Source organism: Esox lucius, chromosome 16 (genome assembly GCF_011004845.1).
Source record: "Esox lucius isolate fEsoLuc1 chromosome 16, fEsoLuc1.pri, whole genome shotgun sequence".
Classification (NCBI taxonomy): Eukaryota; Metazoa; Chordata; class Actinopteri; order Esociformes; family Esocidae; genus Esox; species Esox lucius.
Window position 1 is genome coordinate 27,808,320 of NC_047584.1, and position 21,785 is coordinate 27,830,104.

The window sequence follows — 21,785 nt, forward strand, 5'->3', positions numbered from 1 at the left end:
CAAGTCTAGAAAGTAAGGTCACATTTCTCTCACATCTAGAAGAAAAAAAATCACATCCTTCTGTGCTTTTAGGTGATCTAATTTTTAATTCTCATAAAGTTACAGATTAAGGTTGACAAAACAAAGAACCCACCTCCATCATATTTCAGACATTTTCAAACAAACGTAAACAAGAGTTCAGAGGTCAAGGAATTATTTCAACAAAAAAATAAATCTCATGAGACATGACATACCATTGAATGTTAATTCAGGTTAGTTTTGTCTTAACTTTTACATTTTTTTTACTGTATTGAGTGTATAAATAACAGCAAATCACTATTTACAGGTTAACTGGACAACATCTGAAGAGTTTAAAAACAAACGCATCAATATGAACTTGAAAATCAAAGGAATGCTTTATATTTACGGACACGTTTTCTTTAATCACTCAAAAACTGCTTTTCACATCACAAAAGTGTATCACAAAAAGAAATTACTGCATTACAAAACATTAAATTTTCATCAACTGAAAAGTAAACACTCCCCAGTTACATGAGAGATGGGCCTGCCCTTTACATCAATAAAAAAAAAAAAAAGAACATCACAACGACCTAGAAGCAACCAACCGATTCATGGTTTTAAGGCGTACAAAGGCTCGTTTACGTTGAGCATAAATGACAGGCAAACCAAAAGACGGCCTGACGACGGGGTCCTTCAGCCTTAAGAACCGTGGTAAAGGAGCATACTGCTGAACAGGGCGTGGTCATACTGCTGATGATCGTACTGCTGCTCTGCTTTCACCGACGTCTGGTGTTCTGCCTGGCTGCCTGCGTTACCAAAGGCAATCATTTGCTCCGCAGTATCCCTGTAGACATGGTGGTGGTGGACAGCAGGGGCAGAGTCACACCGGTCCGTGTGGGTTGGTGGGTGGTACCCATTCGAGGGGGTCCCATCAAACCCCAGACCTGCTGCTAGAGGATCACCTGCCGTTAGAATTGAGACACCGGGTCAAAATGATTTCAATGGCGGCTTTACCGGCCACAACGTCATGCCCAAAGACACGAGCCCGAGATGCAAGAATTGATTTTGTTTTGCACAACTGCACCCATGAACATGGCAACGATAGCAGAGTTTGATCATTCGGTTGCGTCGCCTGACATCTCAGCCTTGACCCTTGTTCTGGATTACGGTGGTCACATCCTGATTCACTGTACAGCTCCTGGTTACTTAAACACAAAAACACTGCCCCTGCTCAGCAGTCGATGCAGCCCACAAATTCCAGCCCCTCCCATAAGTTGAGCTACACCGTGCGGACAAACCAATTCACTGAGATGTCAGACGACACGTCCAAAGACACCATGCAAGACGGTATCATTGAAGTCGACAATCACATCGTCCTACAGTAGAGGAACATTTGTAGACTTAAAAGAAGAATGTGGTTTCTCCGTCATCACGGAAGCAATCAAACTCTCCCTGCTGCCGTCAGTCTTGCTGTAATGACATCACAAATGAGACGGCAATGGAGAGACAGCACATTTCTGTCAATATCACTAGAGGGCGCTGGTCTATTCAGTTATTTATAGGACTTCATTTGGGAAAGGAAATGTTGTTCCTCAGTGTTTTTAGACCATTGTAGAGAGATTCTCTCTTGTACACAGGAAAACACAAATCACGAGACAAAACATAGCAACCACCATCATGTTATTCAAATGACTGAACATTTAATGTTTAAAGTTTACAGAACTAATTAGCACTAAGCACTCTGATTTGCATCAATAAATGCCATCTACTCAATAACATCTGTAATTGTAATTTGAACTGAGAGCAGACTGCTTGACAGAAGAATGGTATTTTATGCATAAAGATAATGAAATGTGACATTTAATAAGATTAATTTACTGCAATCATTTTCAATACAATTCCAATAGAAAGTATTATCCAGCCTGGAGAAAGGAGTTTTGCATTGCTTCATTAAAAACTTAGGAATACTAATCCCAATCACTAGGGACAAACAATTCAACATCTTGTAATTAAAACAGTTAGCACAGCAATACTACATAATATAAAATGCTAAATAAAGTTGCAGACACTAAGAAATGGTAAAAAATATTTTTTAACAACAGACAAATTAGGCTATACATAGAAGAGTACAAAGTCTGATCCTGGAAACGTATAATGGGCAAAGAGAGGGCAATAGGATAAAAACCAGACCAGCCTGCTAGCTAATAAGACAAAGTCCAGTCAAACAGCACCTTTGAAATACCTAAAAGCTTACATAATATAGAAAAGCTGCACAGCGAAGGTATATATTATGTACTGTATACATTCATGTAAAGATATGCTTTGGCATAGCAGGATTTTTTTTAAATATAAAAACAATTGCATTATAGCTACAATACACATTTGTAAATGGTCGATTTGCTCAGGGGTGTTAGCAAAACAAAAAAATATTGTCCCTTTTTTTTTTTACTAATTTACCTATACTTTACTCTAAGGGAAAGAACATTTTCTAGCTCCTTAATGCTGACATGAGTTGGACTTATAGGACTGCCTTTAACCCATTACATAAGTGGTGGTACATCAATGGGGGAATGATACTAACTAAATACAGTACTCAGTGAAGACATCCCTAGATGTGTAAATCGTCATAAAGGTAAATATTCTGTCATTGCTTTATGCAAAGTCGAATGTCAGTGCAGCCTCAAAGACTTGAACAAACAGAAGTCCTAACCCTCTCTTATTTTCCCCGGACAATACGGTTTCAATACTGTGTTCCCAAGGTGCAGGCATTTCTACATGGACAGGAATGTTCAGCATATTACCTTCGCCTATGAACGTTACCATAGGTGCACGAAGGGCAGTGGAGCGACAACTGTGCAAAACAGAATTCGATCATTGTAAGGGGCTTTGAGAAAAACCACTAGAGTATTCAACAATTTCATGGATCAATAAAAACTACTTGTACTTATAAAACAAAAGTGCCCCCCCCCCCACCCCCCACCAATTACAGTATCAATGCAATGATGCTTTTACTCCCTCATATCTAGGACAGCAAGACTATAAACAATACATAATTCCCATGCCAAACCCCAACAATGGCAGTACTCGTCCACCATTGGTGGGGAAAACCTGGCCAGAGGACCTGGCGGCCATTATGCCACGATAAAACCACAAGTGGGTCCCACTCCACATGGAAAGGCCTCACTACAGGTAGGCGTAGGAGTTAGTGCAGCGACAGGGGATCTGCATGGAGGCCACAGTGAAGATCTCCAGCTCCTTAGGGGCCGGGGTGGACATCTCCACCCCCCCCTGGCCGTGGTCCACCAGGCCCGGCACCGGCGCAGCCTCATTCATTCCAAACACAAAGGGTCCCGGCCCACCTGAGCTCCATTCCGGCGGCGCTGACTCCATGCTCTCCACCAGGAGCTCCCCGACACCGCACAGCGCCCCATTCCCGTTCAGCATCCCCAGTGGCTGATCTAGACCTGGTCAGAGCAGAGGATCAGTGTGTTTAGACTACCATGAATAATGGTGCCCGGGCAGAAGGGGAGACATTGGTTTTTAGCATGCTAGATCACCTGACTTCACTGACTTCCCTTTAAGATAATACTTTAAAAAAAATGAAAAAATAATGATATTATGTGCACTTTCATGTAGACAAATGCTCACATCGCTATTGGAGGCATGCAGATTTTATATGTGGCCAGCAGTAGACGGGAGGGGTTTACCACAGTCTATTTAGTGCCATAACCTGGCACAGTGAAGCACTCATTAACACTGGCTAAAATAAACAAAAATTCCACCAAAGCTAGTTGGCCTCTTGATAAGTTAATTAGCCGCTGGCTAACATTACGAGTGCGCATTAGGCTGCCCTGTTGTTCCTGTGACTTGCCAGATGCTGCTGTGCACAGTTGATCAAAAGTAGTTTAAGAGAAAAACATACTGAACGACAGACCAATTTCCGAATGAGGGCCAGCATGTCAACATTACACTCCACAAAATTAGCTAAGCAATACATTTGTCAGCAGACAGAGTTAACTAGCTGGTGTAGCTAAGTAGCTACAGTTAACTGAAGGCAGCTTGACCGCAATAGCCCATTCAGGTAGGTGTCGTAAATGAACAGTGCAGAACTTCCAAATGTTTTGTAGTGGCAGTTAACTACTGTAGCCAGCTATGATTTTTGAAGGCAAGAACAATGACAGAAACAATATTGTCAGTGATGTATGCAGGAGCAGAAACATCGCAAAGTTACAGCCTCCTAATGTGGACTTCGTTGTACTAGCGGTTTTTCTAATAGTGGTGTGCAGAGTACTTCGACAGAACAAGGATTGGAAAATATTCAGAAAACTACTATAATAAGAAAGCTATTTATTATCAACTAGTATTTATACTAGTTGTTGTAATGCTTCATAAGTAAGCAAACGGCAATGTAGGCGATTCAACCAGCACTTCAGCACTACATAATTTGCTCCCACCTTAAGGAAGTTAGCTGAATTACAGCAACAGTTTGCATTCAAACCAATTCTCTCAGTTGTGCACTTATACTCACTTTCACCTTTGATCACCCAGCTTACAAAAATGAATATGCAAGGTAACTCAAGAACTGCTAATGTTTAATTTTGCAGATGAAAAAGAAGACGAAAATAATTGAAGTTATTTATCATACATTAGAAAAAAATCCCCAAACCTACCTTCAGTTCTGGCCTTCTTAATTTGATTGGCTTCCATGTTATCAAATGACCTTTTTCTATTGGGCGCCCCATTCAGGAGGCTCCGCCCTTGGATAATGGGGTGAGAATGACTGCCATTCTGGGCGGCACCGTTCAGACAAAAGCCATTAGGCTGGGTTGGGGTCTGGTTCCGCTGTAAGTTCTGCGCATTGGAGAGTATTTCAGCACACTCCTGGAACCCCTGGGCATGGGCTAGGTCAGCGGCGGACAGCCCACTAGCGTTCCTCATACTGTGCAATAAGAAAATAATATGAGAGAAACCCCTACCCTGCCCTGGACTGAGACAAACACACACACACACACACACACACACACACAATTAACACACACACACACACACTTAACACATACAGTTAACACACACATCCCTGACTGCCTTCACTACTCTGACTTGCATCTTTATATTGATCTCTGAAGGAGACATGACAAATTATACTTTTAGATCATGTATTTCCTGGAGAGAAAAAAAAATCTAATTAAAATCTGGAATCTTTATTTTAAATGAAATGTAAAGATTCCACAGTGAAAGATGATAAACAACTAATATGCACACATTTCAACAATTCCTGAATCTCAATACCAAAATCATTTCCACATTCCAGAAGGAATTCTGATCAAAACATCCAAGAATTCTGTTGATTGCCTCTGGTATTAAGTATCAAAAAAGATTAATGAGAAGAAATACACATCCTTGGAGATGAGAGTTCAAGCAGCACAGTTCACAGCCAACTCAGAGGAACCATTTTTTTTTTTTTGGATAGAGAAATCAAAAAACAACTGGCAAGAACTTCCGAAGGAAGACAATTCCTTCAAATCAGAAATAATGCAGGGATCTGTTCAGACAAGTAGCATTTGACTTGAAAGATGTTAAGCATTTGATGCGTGTTGCACATCTCTGTATGTGCATGCTTTCACAGGCATGTGCAAGAAGATCCAAGTGCTCTAGTTTCCTCTTAAAAAGCTGATGAGTGACATATTGCCACAGCAAGTACAAGAGACAGGCAACGCAGATTCAAAGTTGTGCCTCTAAATATAGCAGAACTGCGATCCACATGATGGACATTCTGAAGGCCTCCAACTCCTGATCGGTCAAGACCACACACCATACATGGTGTTTTTCAGTATATCTACGCTGTCTGTGATTTGATGAAGATGAAATGAGAGACAGAAAGATGAAGTGAGCGAATGGAAAAATCAAGAGCGAGACAGAGGGTCGAGCAAGAGATCCAGCAGAGTAGTGGTCAAGTAACAGGGAATTTAAGAAAGATGTCCTTTCTTCCAGAACTGCAGCGGAAAAGGATCCTCAATGTTGAAGCTCTACAGTGCCACCCTCTGTTTTGGAAAGGAGTGGAAATTAAATTAAAAGGTTTAGTCAAAGCAGACAGCATCCAATCACAAGGGCCCAACACATTGGAGAGAAAAAACAACATCTCAACCATCCACGAATGTATCACGGTATAGCCAACACCAAAAAGAACAAAGGCAGATTTGGACTCAGATTCAGGAGTGTGCATAAAAGTGTTTAGTCATTTCCTACAAGCAGTTGTAGTTGTTGCTAAACAATATGGAATAAACCTGCAGCAGAACTTTATGAATGAGCAAACAACAATGCAGTAATATATAGCTGCCATTACTAACCATGAATTCAGATGTGTACAATAATCACAAGGTAAGGATGTCACTGGGTGAATTATAGCAGTATTAGTTTCAACCATGCATTAGTTGTAGGCTGTTTTTGCATTAGTTTGGGTTTTCTGTGTCTCAGATTTCTAAATCTATTTGGTAGAAAAGTGAAATGGATAAGTGAGCATCAAAGAAAATTAGACTGGTAAGACTACGCTAACCTGGTTTTCAAGACAAATCTGCCATCTAAAAGCTGTTAAACGGGGCCAAACCAAAGAGAACTGCCTCTAAGTAGGTCAGAGACAAAGTAACAAACACCAGGTAGCGAGTTGCCTGGTCACTGTTCCTGTCCTAACATGAGCAGTAGCAGACCAAAAACATTTCCTTGTAAGGAGAGGTACACGCTACCATGGGACTGGTTCAATTCATTTCCTGTAAATCTAAAATACTCTTAGCAAATTGTAAAGCAAGCTTGATTGTTTGGAAGCCAATAGCTGGCAAATGAACAATTCAGCACTTGTTCCGGAGCTAAACACCATTGGATACAGTAGCAAAATGATTTTCCAAGGGGCACAACATGGTCTTTGTAAGGAGAATAAGGGCTTTGTGGCAGGCAAAAATTGACAAGGACTAAAATCGGGAACACTTGAACTTCATTGGGATGACGTTTTCACAAGAGATGACCCCTTGTGAAAACGTACATTTGTAGGAACATTTCGTCTAAGCCTAATGAGCAATATGATCCATAAAACGGATAAAGGAAAATGATTATTAGTGTGCATGAAAGGGGGCAGCAACCCAGTGACATCCATGAACTGACACATTGTCTTTAGTTTAGATACTGTTCACTCATTCATAAACTCAGTGCTCTGTCTCTCTTACAATCCCTGCAGCTATCTAAATGTGCACAGTCAAACAAAAAAAAAGCACTGTGAAAGACGTGCCTGATACCACATCTGTCTGTCGAATAAAACAAAAACAAAAAACAAAAACACACATTACTTGCATACACATTCCCGCCCCATTCTGACAGTTATAAAAAAAAAAGAAAAAAGAAATTAACGCTTCCTTTGGATTCTACCTTGAAGCAGCAGCTTTGTATATGAATGATGATTATGGTGTTGTAAGAATGCAGACCGACGGGTCTCACTATGAGGATCAACAGTCGTTCACAGTGCCAGAGTACCTAAGAAAACCAGCATGGAAAACAGTGTGCACAAAGAACAAGACACCCGAGCGTTGTGTTCTGCGCTCTGGCTTCCTTGGAAGAATGCGTCCGTTCTCACATTAGCCAGGTAACATCTGCACCCAACGTGACACTAGCTAATGGACAAAACACAATTTTGTTCAGGACCAAACCAAACGTTGTGACAGTACGCACGTGTAATGTGCATTGTGAACATCGGTTAATAAACCAAATGTACAGTCTAGTTAAAACCGCACTATGACCAAATGAAGAACTACTGCTGAAAGGGACGGCTATTAATAACAAGAAGAAATAATCCCCCACCCTGTCCCACTGTTAAGAAGCAACTGTATTAAAGCCCAACTTCTGTAACCTCCCTGTCCTGGAACAATGTCATGCTGCCACTGACAAAGACCAGATGTTTCATTAAAAGTAGAAGGATTAAGGGAAGATCGCAACACCAATGTAATATTTGGTGTATTATGGGCTCAAATGACACTAAGATGCCAAATGCCTCTAAATTTGTGTTTGCGTGCAAAACATCCAGTTTCTGCTGATTGCTTGTTACCAGATGTTGGAGCGCCCCAATAGCCTCCAGCCAAAAGTAACGATATGACGGGTCACGCAAAGACCACAATGGCTTTATATTCACATTTGACATGGTGTGAAAATACTTTTTATGGGGGGGGGGGGGGGGCGCTTCATATTCATTAATAAGCTACATAAAGAAACAAAACATTATACGGCTCTAATGCATCAAATATGTAACCATGGCAATTACCTTCCATACACTTTAAGTCTTGATTAGATAGTTATAATACCAATCAATCATCTATATGGGAATAAAGTCATAAGGTGCCAGAAATTGTCATACAAAGACACGATCAAAAGGTCCTGGTGTGTTGTTGCTTTGTGCACAGTGTTGATGCTTAACCTACTACTCATATATGGCATGATGACACCAAAGGTGTTCCTTGAACAGACAAGCATCCAGTCCAGTTTCTGGCACCAACACCCTGAAAACCTGCAGTGACACTTGAAAGCGGTGGTGATAATGTTTATGTGGACAGTAGACTCATTGAGAACAACAAGATGACAATCACTCAAATTGAAAATCAACCAGGTACTGAACTCTGAATGCTAAGACAAATGGTAAATTTAGAAAATGTGAGGGGCAATTGGACGTAATTTTATCAATGAATCATCGGTAGACAACATCAAAATTTCAGAATCATTAGAGGCATCCAATAATTTGGCCCTTCGACTCAAACATGTTGTGTACTGTCGACATAGCAATAGCATCAATCACTACTGGTAAACCCACTTTTTAGGCTCAATTCCCCAACTAACATCTAAAGATACCAGCACAATGAAAAAGGGAGCAAAAGGGAAAAAAGCCAATCAAAATTCCATTTCATATCCCAAAGGTTTCTATATTTACATAGTAACCCCTTTATTTTGGCAATACAGTACTTTGAGAATGCTGTTAATGATACAGCCTTTCCCCTTAAAAGGTCAGAGTTGCAGTGGAAATGCTCTATTTTGGTAGCTTTTTCAGCATTTATCATCTTGGCAGAAGGAAATACTCCCTTCTCCTGGGAATTACATTTGGAGATAAGTCTCAAAAACAATAATCGGCTTTCTAGGATAAGTCAAAGACAACATTATCCAAGCACAATAAAGGACGGTTGAATTTATTATATACATATACACACACACACATACATCTATATTATATACATATGTATGTGTATGTACCATAATTTATTTTACATGAATCAATGTAAAACCAGTATTTAGTGAATTTCACTTACTCATCTCTCAAATCAGTGAACAGAAAATGTTAAAAAATGTTAGGAGGAATGTCCAACCGAATTTCAATGTCACAGGTTATTATGCTTGCATTTTTCTATAGTTTCCAATTATGGGGAAGGTTTTTTGTCTCTGAGCTACTCATAAATATCTCAGCAGGGGAGCCAATCGAATGACACACCAGACCTGCAATGAACAACAGCAGACTAATTGCTGGTTTGCCCTGGGCAAATCCCTCAAAGAAGGGAGGACTTGCATTTGTCCATTTTCCTCCCTCTGACTTATTTCCCTCCTCTCACTGCATGCGGGCATCTCTGCCTCCTGTATTTACAAATGTAACTACATTTTTTTGGTTTTGCTGCAAAGTCTCAGATGAATCCATAGTTCAGGTTGAGGAGAGGAAGGGAAATTAAGGACCTGCTTATTTTAAAAAAAAACACACAAAAAACATAATACCCACATTGATCAAAACCATTCTACTGTCCTTTAAGTGAGACCCGTCAAGTGTCTGCATATGTGTGCGTGTGTGTATTACCAGGATAAGAAATCAGCCGTTTGAGCATGATCTGGTTAGATAAAAATGTCATGGTGACCACATCTGAATAGTAAGGAAGCGTTAATTTATCTTTTTAAATGCCTGGTATGCTTTGCTTTTCAGTTCTGAGCACACAGCCACTGCCCTCTGTCGCTATCCTATCAACTTCCAGAGAGATCCTAAAATCATGCTGACCTGTAACTCGCATAGGACTGATTAAAGCTCACCTCTCATAAATGGGTTCTAGGGTTAGTTTACAAATAAAAACAAAACAAAACAAAAAAACAGGACCAGGTAATACTAAGCAAAGCATGCAGGTCTAAACATGTCTAAAGAAATCGTTAACTTTAAAAATATATATATTCATAATATTCAAATGTCCTAGCATTAAAACCAATCACCGCAAGAAATACCTCAACAGTTTGCCAGTGTGTAGATAGGAAGCGATAGTGAGAACACTCAATGCCACAACAGTACGGCTATCCCAGGGAACGGGGCAGACTCAGCAGTGTCTATTCTCCCCCTTTTCTAGGATTACTTGAAAAAATCAAGTCATTTCGAATTCAATGGCTGCAAAACATTGAGACGTGGAGGTTTCTGAGTCTTATTTGTTAACAGTACAAAACAGAAGAGATCACGTGTTCTTTTCTGAAGGATTTCTTTGTCACTCTCCAGGGAAAAGGTGACAGAAGATCAGATAGTCAAAACAGATCTTATGGTATCATTGTAAAGGGTTAATACTGAAGGTGACATTCAAAACAAAACAGTTTTCGTCTATGCAGCAAAATAGTATGTATATAAGATGACAGTTAGGAACCATTTACAAAATTGTTAGCATTATACAGTTAAATTGTTCAGGCACTGTTTGACCCTAATGACTACTCTACTCTGGACTAATCTCTAATCACTACACTACCCAGAGTCCTTCTCTACCCACTACGCTACTAGGCTTTCCCCTACAGTAGCTCATTCTAGAACCCTAAACGTGCTTGAGGCTCATGACTAGAGATCCAAAGGGCAAATCAAAGCTGAAATCAAATAAAAGAATGATCTTTAAGGTTAAGATTGATGTTTAAGCGATTTCTATAGTTAATTTTCTTAATGGTGATAGTGAGTTAAGTTATTTTTACCAAAACAAAAAAAAATGAAATCAAATGGTTAACTTTTTGGATGAAACAAACACTAATATTCATTGCCCTATTAAGAAATCAAATGATCCTATTTATATTCAGAATAAAGCATAATGTTTGACCTGATATTCTCTGAAGAGAAAGCAGCAACTGGCAGCTCAATGAAGATACTGTTAATCATAATGTATGATTGATTATATCAGATTAGGTCAATTGTCCAAAGTCACCTTGAAAGAAGGCAGTAGTGTGCAGATGTAGACTGGCAACAATTTTAATGAACTAAAGTAGAACACAACCAAGCTTCAATAAGTAGGTCTGCAGAATAAGATGTTCATTGATTCAAGATGAGAACAGGACATAAGAATAGCACCTGTCCATGTAAACAGGATCTGGTCCTTGTTGATCTGCTGCCAATGACAAATTTAACCAGAACAACACAGTGAGATGGTGAACTTCAGTCTTGATATGGCGAAAACACAATGATGGCACGGTTTAGGAAATACCCACAAACAAGGGCTTGTTACGTGGCTCCAGAAGTGTCCCAGGAGAATTCCATACACACCAAAGAGTCTGCATACTGTGATCTTCAAGGGTACTTATGAGTAGAGTTTTGAGAAGATTCATTTTCTTGGCCTCTGAAGTTAGTTGTGTAACATTTACACAGCATTATTTGTCAGTTTTACAATCAAGGAAAAGGGAGCGGAAGAGAGAAGAGCGAAGGTCCAAGGTCATTTTAAAGTTGGTTGAAAGTCACAGTGAAGAGGGTTCCTTTTCAGTGGGCAAGAAGCGGGAGGAAAACAATGCTGGGGGATATGAGAAGACAGGAAAGGCCCCGTACTACAGCATGTCCTCTTTGTAAAAAGCCATGATCATGAGACACAGCGAGAGACGTGGTACGAGAACAACCTATGAACAATGTGTGAGACAGCCGTAACATGGGGGCTACAGATCCAAATCGGGGAATCGTTAGACCAATGGACCAAAGAACATCAGATCAAATCACTGTCTAAAAATGTTTTAATGTATTTTATAGTGGTGAAGATCAATAGTACGTTTTTGTTATTTGTAAATAGATTTAAATCCCTGAATGTTTTCAGTCATTACTATAGATGTTTGGTTTTGAAACCCTGTTGAATCAAATTAATGGATAGTTTTTTCGTTTTTGTTTAGATTTCTTTTGCGCATTTTTTATTTAATTCATGGATATTTGTATGCCCCTACATGGGGTTTGAAGGAAGTTGGAGGTGGTCTCTGGAGTGATTATTGCTAAAGCTAACTGGCATTAGCTTGGGTTATGTGACTCAGGAGCATGCTAGACATGGTTTTGGCATTGCCAATTTATCAGTGACGAGAAAAGGGGATAGGAAGTTCAAATAGCGGATAGACTTTTTTATTAATATATAATCCTCCCTATGTCTACTGCCTTGGAAGAAATGACGGTAACTGCATGCCTTGTTGGTGAAAACACGGTGCCCGGCAAATGGTGCAGGTTGGCATGGGAGCCATCAAATTATTGCATGTCAGACAACAGTAGTATTAGAAGATATTTCACATTTCACAGGTTCGAAATGGCAGGGTGCATTTAATAGGTTATTATTGTCTCTATTATAAGATATTCAATTTCAAGGTAAACTTATAGTTGGCAACAGTGCAAAACGTGCAATGTTGAGGTATAGGATTCAAACAGAAGAATCTTCACTTGGATTTGCTAGAGTTTACAATAAGCCTGTTTCGGTTTGGTTTCATGGCACAAACGAATGCTTTCCTTAATGCCAACAGTTCAGTTAAATCCAAAAGCACCCCAGACTCATGAATCTGGCTAGCACATATATAACTACCACAATTAAATTGAAGCGTTTTGAAAAGTTGGCACCAGTTTATTTTGGGATGTAACTAGGAGCTAAGTTTACAGTGGTATTAGAGCTGACTGGTGGACTGTGGTTTAGGGCTAAATAACAGACTGTAGCCATTGAACGCATTTACATAGCATTGGCATTTATATTGTAGTAAGTAAACAGCTGACATTTTAATGGGCTTTAGTAACAGTTTTGTTTTGTTTAACCTGCATACTTCTGCCTAGTGCTTCAATACCTGGTGCTTAAGTTACCATTAGGCAAGATATACTCAACCTGTATCTGCAGCACAGGAAAAAACACAGGCTATAGCCGGCGCCGTAAATATAAATCATTGGTCAAATGAGTTTCCACTGCAGTACTATCAGCCCAATCTCTGGGTGCTGTGAAAAGGAACCAACCACTTAACACAGCAGAAAATGTCTCCATCTAAATCCTTACGTTGAGATAAGTATTTTCCCATTTATTATAGATCTGTATTTTGAGTTGATATTTCCAACAGTTATACATTAATCTTTCAGTCTATTTCCAGGTTGTATTTCAGACACCAGAAATAAACACTGATGTCATGTGGGTTAGCATAGAATTTACAACAAGTTTGCTATTGGTCAAACCCACTGGCCTTCTGGTGCACCACGCGTCAACAGGAGCATGCAGGAGACAAAACTGCTCGGTACTAATAAAACATTACTCTGACATATATATTACTCATAAGCTTTGAATTATTTAAATATATTCTGGCATTTATTAATTCACTGTTTAGATAGGGCAATGCTTTTTAATGAGAATGTAAAGAAAAATTTAAAACAATCTAATGTCATGAGCCTCCCGTCAAGTTTGCCTTTCTCAGTCTTTCTTTAGAATACTGAGCCATCAGAAACAGAACAGGAGCTACAGCTGTCAAAGGAAACAACATGGTGACATCAAACAGTAACTCAAACAGCATTTCTAGGACCTTCAGGGAAAAACAGACAAACAGATTTCAAAATAGTTTAGTGGCGGGCGACCAGATGCACATTTCATCAGAAGAAATAAACTGAAAGTTACCTTTTTTCATCCCCTCACAGAAACGGTCACTTTGTGATTTTAAATGCCATGGACAAGCAACCCCTTATTACCACCAAACAAAGCCTTTCCCTTCCAACCTGGGTTCACAATATTGAGAATATGGACACTGTTCTAAAACCTAAGCGGGCCTTCAGGTTTGGGCTTAAATATAATTCATAGCAATACCATCTTTGGACAGGTAAAAACTGTACTTGATGACAACCAAGAATCATTTAAATTTTCATAAAGACTCACATAAACTAGAATATAAATCAACTTAATGAAGTACAGCATTAACTATGTCAGCTCAAATAAGGAGTAGATTAGCCTATTCTTCCCTGTAACAGAGACTCCATTTCACTAGTTAAGGCATGGAGAAATCTAAATCCACGACCACTGGAGAATCCAGCTGGTATTTCTCTCTCCAACAAACATTGTTTTGTCACTCCCTGATAAGGGCAGTGTGTGGCCTACCAAACAATAGCAGGGTTAAATTCCACAGCCGATGAGGAATTTCTACTTTTTTATTTTGTTTTTATTCAGTTGTGCCCTTGAGCAAGGCTCCTGTATGTTGCTCTGGAAAACTGTCTGTACCAACAGTTTAGTATCAATGTAGTTGATCAGAAAAGCTTTATTACACAGTTATATCGCTAACCCAGGCAGTGTTAGAAATTTAAATCCTATCACATGGCATATAAATTCAGTAGTGTAATTTTTTTATAAGGTTGTGATTGTTCAGTACGGCTATAACTGCAGACAGGTAGTCCCACAGATGACGAAATAAATAAACATATCAGAAATGTTTTTTATATCAGAAATGTTTTAGTTAACTAAGTATCTTCCGGGCGAATCCTTCCAACACTGGCTAAGAATGTGGTGAGACAAAAACATTCTCTTGAGAGTGTGACTAGTCTATGCATGTTCAGGTGCAGTTACGTACTTTAAAACAGACAATCTGCCTATGAAAACTCATTTCTAAACATGCCAGGAACTAAGTATATCTCTGTCAAACTGTGTTTTAGCTGTCAAAAGTGCATTTCATCTCTTGCAAATGTGTTTGGCAGGTTTCAGTACATGCTTTGGTGGAAGTAAATGGTTCCAGTATTTCTGTGTGCCTCAACACCATCACATCATGTCCTGTGAAGCATCTGAAAAATGTAAGCATGTCTGGTGCTATTTGCATGGCATGGTGTTGTCCTTGACTAAACACAGATAAACTTGTGACTGGCATAAATAATAGAAATTAATCAATGCAGTTCGCTTCAGGCGTCGTCTAACCTACGGAATGACAAAACAGATGCAGGCTGATAGTCTAAAAACACATCAGTGCTTTATGCTTTAAAAAAAAATCTATTTTACATCAGTCATCTGTGGGATACAGCAGATACACCCTACCCTCTCAACAAGATGTATCGATGCTGACGTTTGGTGGCGCGCTACAGTTTCAGAGTGCATTATAAACCCATTTACTTGCATGGAGATAAAAGGAGCTGGTACTGAGAAAGCTTTCAGGGCCCAGTCCACACAGAATGGCCCAGCACTAACAGCCCCAACATCTATCATCATCACGTCAAACACAGACATTTGAAGTCATGTTAGTTGAGAGAGTGCCTACTTTTCTCTTAGGTGCATGAAATGCAGTTGATCGAAACACAACAAACAGGACTGGGTGGTAGTGTGTTTTTGTTCGTTAAAATTTTTCTCGGCACGGAAAACATACGAAGGGTGTGATGGGTTAAGAACAGCTGGTGTTAACAGTAAGAATGTTGTTTTAGGTTCATGGTTTGAGTTACATCAACATAACATACTGCTACACCCACAGCGAATTAACCTAGGATGAGGTAGGTGTGTGTGTGTGCTCAAAGTATCACCAAAAAAGGCGTTCTCAAATTACAAAGCTTATGTCCTTTATTCAGACCACAGAAGCTGTAGCAGTCAGGGATTCTGCAGTTAATAGTTTAACTCATTTGTAGTCTTTTCAAGAAGGGCTTAAGAATTGTCTTTTCCAGTTGCCCACTGTCAATTTCTCAAGATCCCAATGTATTGCAGGCTGTACAACTTGACATTATGGACCTATCATGGACAGAGTCACTAAGTTCTTTTTGGGAATATTATTTGATATCTCCAAGCAAGTAAAGGAAGGTTTAAACACAGTTGACTACTGTATTTTGTTGAAATCTATAAGGAATGAACCGTTCTTCACCCTTTGTTCATTTAATGAGGAAATGTGCATTTGGTCAGCCGCTACAGCTACAGAAATACACTTACCAAAGCAAAACGGGAACAAAGAAAACAAAGTAATGTAATGCTTTCCAAATTCTACAATCTATTATTTTAACATAACATCTAAATAACAATTGAAATATGGTAAAGCATGGTCACATTTGCAAGAGAACTCCACCCAAAACGAAAGAGACACTAAAATCTTTTTTTTTTTTGCTCAGTAAGACACAGCTCCATATTCAAAGTGTGACTAGTGCAAATGGGGACCATTCTCAGACCAGTTTAAAGAGCAAGCACCTCTAAAGTTTCAATGAAGAGACTGGATATGCATGCTTTTTGTCAAGCTCTGAATAATCCTAGTCTAAACAGAAAACCGTGATTTTGCCTCCCAGATAAATCAAGTGCAATTAGGCATGAAACAAAACACTGCCCTTTCAGCACCCTTCCTCTCCAGGAAGAGTTAGAATTCTTTGGAGTGGGGAGCGTTTGGACTTCAGAGTGTTCAAACAGGCAGAAGCAGCGAAGGAGATCGGAGCAACAATTTGGGATTCAGAACAACATTTTCTCAATTAATCTGGAAACACGCGTCCATCCCTCTAATTAAAATTGGTCGTTCCAGTCCCCATGTCTGCTTGTTGCAGGCACAGGACTCAAACTGAGGCAGAAATCTCAAATTAACAAATTATCTGCAAAACTTCTACTTATTAATTACTTTTGTAAGAAAACATTGGTACAGGAAGCCAGGTTTGAATATGAAAAAAGTAGCTTTTCACTATGCAGAAATTATCTCAAGTCAACTAAGTCGCATCCAGAGAACCCAGGAAGCACTCCTGAAAAAACCCACAATTTGAACATGGAGCACAGCGTCAACCGCAAGTTTAGGTTCAGGTGGAGTCCTCCTGTAAACGCTGTAGGTGTACGTTGGGTGTCACAGTGGGGGGTGAAGACAGAGCACACACGGGGGGGGGGGGGGGCAGTTGCTCCACTTACTCAGCTTTCGCCCCCTGAACCAGGAGAGCGTTGACACATTCCAAACTGCCAGCACGGGCAGCCTTATGAATGGGCGTCTCACCCACGTAGTCCTGGAGAGAAGGCGTAGGAAATAAAGGTTAAATGCAGCATTCACACAAACCCAGTCGGTTGCTCGTGTCAGAATCCTGTGCAGGGATAACAGGTTAGCCCCCACCCCCCTTTCCCTGATCGAGGGCAGTGTGTCTGATGAGGCCCAACAGACCCTAGGGTGAAGGTAACCAGGGGCCAGAACTCCTCAACCCAGCTACACAGTGCAGTGAACAAGAAACACAGGAAGGAATAGAGTGACGGCATTTTTCCTAAGAGGTCCCTCTGTGTGACGACAATATAAAAGAGCAGTGGAGACACACACAGGCAGAAAGGATTACGAGTGTTTCCTCAAACATGTCCCCCCTCCACCCATCACCGTACGGTTCCCACCCATCACCGTACGGTTCCCACCCATCACCGTACGGTTCCCACCCATCACCGTACGGTTCCCACCCATCACCGTACGGTTCCCACCCATCACCGTACGGTTCCCACCGGGTGAACGCAGGCGAACGGTGGCACTATTTAATCCATACGGTGGGTGGGTTTAATGAAGTCGAAAACAGAAGGCTATTTCTGAACTACAGGTTGGATCAGGAACACTCTGAAGGGCCTATACTAATGCCCTATTAGAAATAAGACTGTTGTGTTGCTGCAAGCCAAGAGGCGATGGAGGAGTCATTATGACCTACTAATCAGATTTCCTTGAGGGCCCAACACTGTAGCAGAAGTAAAATAACATAGCAGAAGAACATACACAAAATTAAATCCAGTCTAAATAAATAACCCTGTTGATGTTTCACGTGCAGACACAGACACATTTACACTGACTGGTAGCCTGGGGCTCAGACAGGCTTTTCTGTCAGTCTTTAATCCAACAGCACAGAGGTCAAAGCCGGCTGACTAGAGCTCTGCACAAACACACCAGGTTGAATGTGTGTCACGGATTCAATTACAATCAGCCATGAAATAAATAAATAAACTCATACATCATGTGTGTGTAAAAGGCGAAAGTCGCAAGAATAGGGTTGAGTGGCCAGAAGCCAGGATGCCATTTGAGGAGATCAGTCAGAGTTTGCGCGCGCGCACGCACACACACACACACACACACACACACACACACACACACACACACACACACACACACACACACGAGCCTGCATGTACCGTACCCGTCTGTTGATGTCAGCTCCAGCTTGCAGCAGCCACAGCATGCACTCTGGGTGGCCCCCAAAGGCAGCGATGTGAGTGGGCGTCTGGGCGAACCGCGTGGTCACCGAGTTTACGCCACAGCCCACCTGCACCAGACGCATTACACACTCCAACTGGAACACAGAGAGAGAGTAGCATGTCATTACAGAATGCCATTATAGTGAGTCAAAACCCTCCACTGAGCGGTGTAGCGACAGGCCTAGAGACAGGCCTAGAGAGCCAGTTTGTAACCAGGGCTACGTTATAATCCATCAAACCAAGGTGCTTCATTTGGCTCCATAACCACCATGCAAAGGTCAATAGACATATACATAGAAAACTATTAGTCACAGAAGAGCATTTGGCACTAAGGCTGACGTCGGCAAACGGGCAGAGAGTTTATGCCTCCCCACAACAGCGTGAGTCTACAGGCCCTCGAGTGGCTTAAACAAACAGCTGGCGCAACGGTGCCTTAGTAGCGTTTGATGTAGCAGGAGATTTATTCCACGAGGGTGTAACCTGCTGGTTGGCCATGCTCCATACAGTGTGTAGTGTTTGTCATTAAGAATGTATTTGTTAACATGAGAGACAACCACGCTTCTCATAACCACAAACTGTGCTAGTTTGAGTCCAGCAGCCCATACCTCTTATCTATAAATCACAAATGTTTGGTCCAAACATGTACAGTTGCTTTAAACTGTATTCAGCCCCCCCTGGACTTTTCCATAAAGTTATTAAGTGAAAAATACAATGCACAAATCGTTCTAAATTGATTACAAAAACAAAACAGAAAATAATTGATTGCATGAATATTTGCCCCCTTAAGTCAATCTTTAGTAGACACCTATGGCAGCAATTACAACCATCAGTGTATTTGGATAAGTCTCTCCCAGCTTTGTACATTAGGACACAGACATTTTTGTCATATCATCTTTGCAAATTTGCTCAAGCTCTGTCACATTGGGACCTTCGGACAACAGCAAAATTTCAAATCACAACATGCCCTCTATGTTCAAAAGCTGCCCTGAGGCAGAGAGGCATCCACCTAGCATCATGCTACCACGACCATGCTTCCCAAAACAATGTGCAGTGTTAGGTTTGCGCAAAATATAATGCTTAGCATTGAGGCCAAAAAGCTCTATCAGACCATAGGATCTCCAGTCCTTCCACTTGGTCGCAAAGTCTGTCTTCTGCCATCCTCTGGTCAAGATTAAATGTTAGTGTTTTTCAACATTGGTTTCCCCCCCCCCCCACTCTCCCATTAAGGACTTTTGTCCTTCTTGTCAAGAAACTCTGATTTTTGAAGATACACAGAATTCAAGAGAATGTTAAGAATTGTACTAACCAATTGTGGGACCACCCAGAGGCAGGAGTATCTAAAGGTGGGAAACGCCTAAACTCCACAAAGGTGGATAACATCCCTTCTTAAAATAACTGGTTGCACCATAGCTCATTCAGGCAGGTCATATAGCAAAGGTGGTGAATATTTCGGCAATCAATTATTTTGTTAAATACTTGTAACAATTTACTATTTAAATGTTTTTCTTTTTTTGTGTTGATTATCAGTTGTAACACAAAACGTTAAGTCTACAGGGCGAATACTTTTGAGAGGCATTGTATCCTTCCAATCAGGATACAGTAACTCAGTGCGAATAATGCTCACTCCGCCGTCAGTACACAAGCAAGTGCCCCTTGAAGCCGATAGGGTGTAGCAAATGTACTTGCTAAGCTTTTAAAAATATGTAAAACATCCGCGTCAGTAACGACTTAAACCACAGTAATAATGGACATAGGGCTGGATTGACGCACATCCTGTCCTTCAGTCGATTCATTGCTTACAATGTTTATATGAAAACTTGCGCGTGGGAAGTAGTAATTCCTGCGTGTTTATAAACCGTTTTTTCTTGGATCCCAAAGCAACCGTAAACATTTGAGCCCACTAAACTGTTGCCGGCTATTCGTTTGGACAACGACAGTTAACGATGATTACTCATGGTGTAGGCCAGTCTGCCAGGGCATTACACTTTCTGCTGAGATGAAAATTGTAAATTATTACACCTTTAAACATGAGTTTGGTTTTCAACAGTCCCAATGTCAACATTTATATTACAATAGCATATTGTGAAAGACAAGCCCACCAGAGCTTCTACAGTACTTAGTAATGTTTCGATCCGTTTCCTTGCGACAAGTATTAAAAAATTGGGGGCGTTACCTAGCTAGCCAGCTAACGTTAGCCAGATACATAATGTATTTATAATTCAGTTAATTGTCCGTTGATGTCTCGGCTGTTTCCTCTACAATTGCTTTGTGAAAATCGTATTACCTTTCCAAAATGAGCAGCCCAATGTATAGGTGTCCAGCCGTAGAAAGAGTCCTCAACCGTTAGGTCCGCCGGGTTCGTGGTGCACTGAAGAAGCGAGCACAACGCACGGATATCTCCATCTCTGCACGCCCGGTGGAGTGGGTATCGAACATTAAGAACCTCCTCACTTGAGAATCCCGACTCGATGCCCATCGACATTACTAAACGAATATTCTAAAAAACGATATTGAGAAATTAACAGTAAACCCTTTCGACGGTTTCCAAACGAAATATTTCTGGTAATATTTATTGTAACGCCTTTTCAAAAAGGCACACGCCAACCTGCCTGTTTGCTACTGCTAACAACCAGCACACACAAAAGGACTGTGAGGCTCGCGCGTCTTCTTCTGTGGATTTTTCTTTTTTTAGGCAGTTAGCAAACAACTTTAGAGTTGCATTACCGCCACCTACATGTGCTAGAGTTTAGGCCAGATATCCTGTATTACAAACTCCGAGAGTACTTCATAAATTTACACAGAGGAATGCTTGCGTTTCATGTCAAAGCGAGTTACAAATTCTGGAATGCACTTTCCACGCATTACCTGCACTTCTCGCTTTTGATTCTTTTATGTATTGTGGGATGACTGTATATAGGCTGGGTTTTTCATGCATGGCAATTTTCACGGATCATTTTAACAATTTTTTTTTTTTAAGATGTAGACAAACTTGTTGCCAAAAAATATTAAATGTAAATGAGATACAGTGTACTCGGGAAGTATCCAGACTCCACATTTTGTGCTGTAGACTCTATTCATAAGTGATACACAATAACCCATAATGTCAAAAAAAAGATTATATTTTTATAAATATTTCATGTTAATAGCCTAAGTATTGAGACCAGTGACAAAAGCGTCAATTATTTGCCAGCTTTGCACACTTGGATTTGAACAGTTGCTCCTATTCTTTCTTGCTGATCTTCTCAGGTTGTCAGGTTTGGATGGGGAGCATCAGTGAACTAGGCTTAATAGTTAAATTTTGGGGTCAACAGACCAGACAATTTGGGCTGAAGTGTACGTTGTAGTCAGCAGCACCAAGGTATTTTGTATAGCTTG

The 21,785-nt window shown here is 40.5% G+C and overlaps 1 protein-coding gene across 3 annotated transcripts; it reads right to left on the bottom strand.

Annotated features, from left to right (window-relative positions):
* Positions 1 to 548: 548 nt before the first annotated feature.
* Positions 549 to 21,071, bottom strand: ankrd10b (ankyrin repeat domain 10b). Of its 3 annotated transcripts, XM_010880381.5 has the most exons (7): positions 21,020 to 21,047; positions 20,695 to 20,907; positions 18,353 to 18,505; positions 17,109 to 17,200; positions 4,671 to 4,939; positions 3,360 to 3,464; positions 549 to 962 (listed from the first exon to the last, which is right to left on the bottom strand). In XM_010880381.5, the coding sequence occupies exons 2-7, from the start codon at positions 20,890 to 20,892 to the stop codon at positions 700 to 702; spliced, it is 1,080 nt and encodes a 359-aa protein (XP_010878683.2). In that variant the 5' UTR covers positions 20,893 to 20,907; positions 21,020 to 21,047; the 3' UTR covers positions 549 to 699. The 3 variants fall into 3 exon arrangements, with proteins under 3 accessions (XP_010878683.2, XP_034142589.1, XP_034142590.1); XM_034286698.1 differs by having other exon boundaries at positions 20,695 to 21,071; XM_034286699.1 differs by lacking the exon at positions 549 to 962 and having other exon boundaries at positions 1,676 to 3,464; positions 20,695 to 21,071.
* Between the last annotated feature and the right edge of the window lie 714 nt (positions 21,072 to 21,785).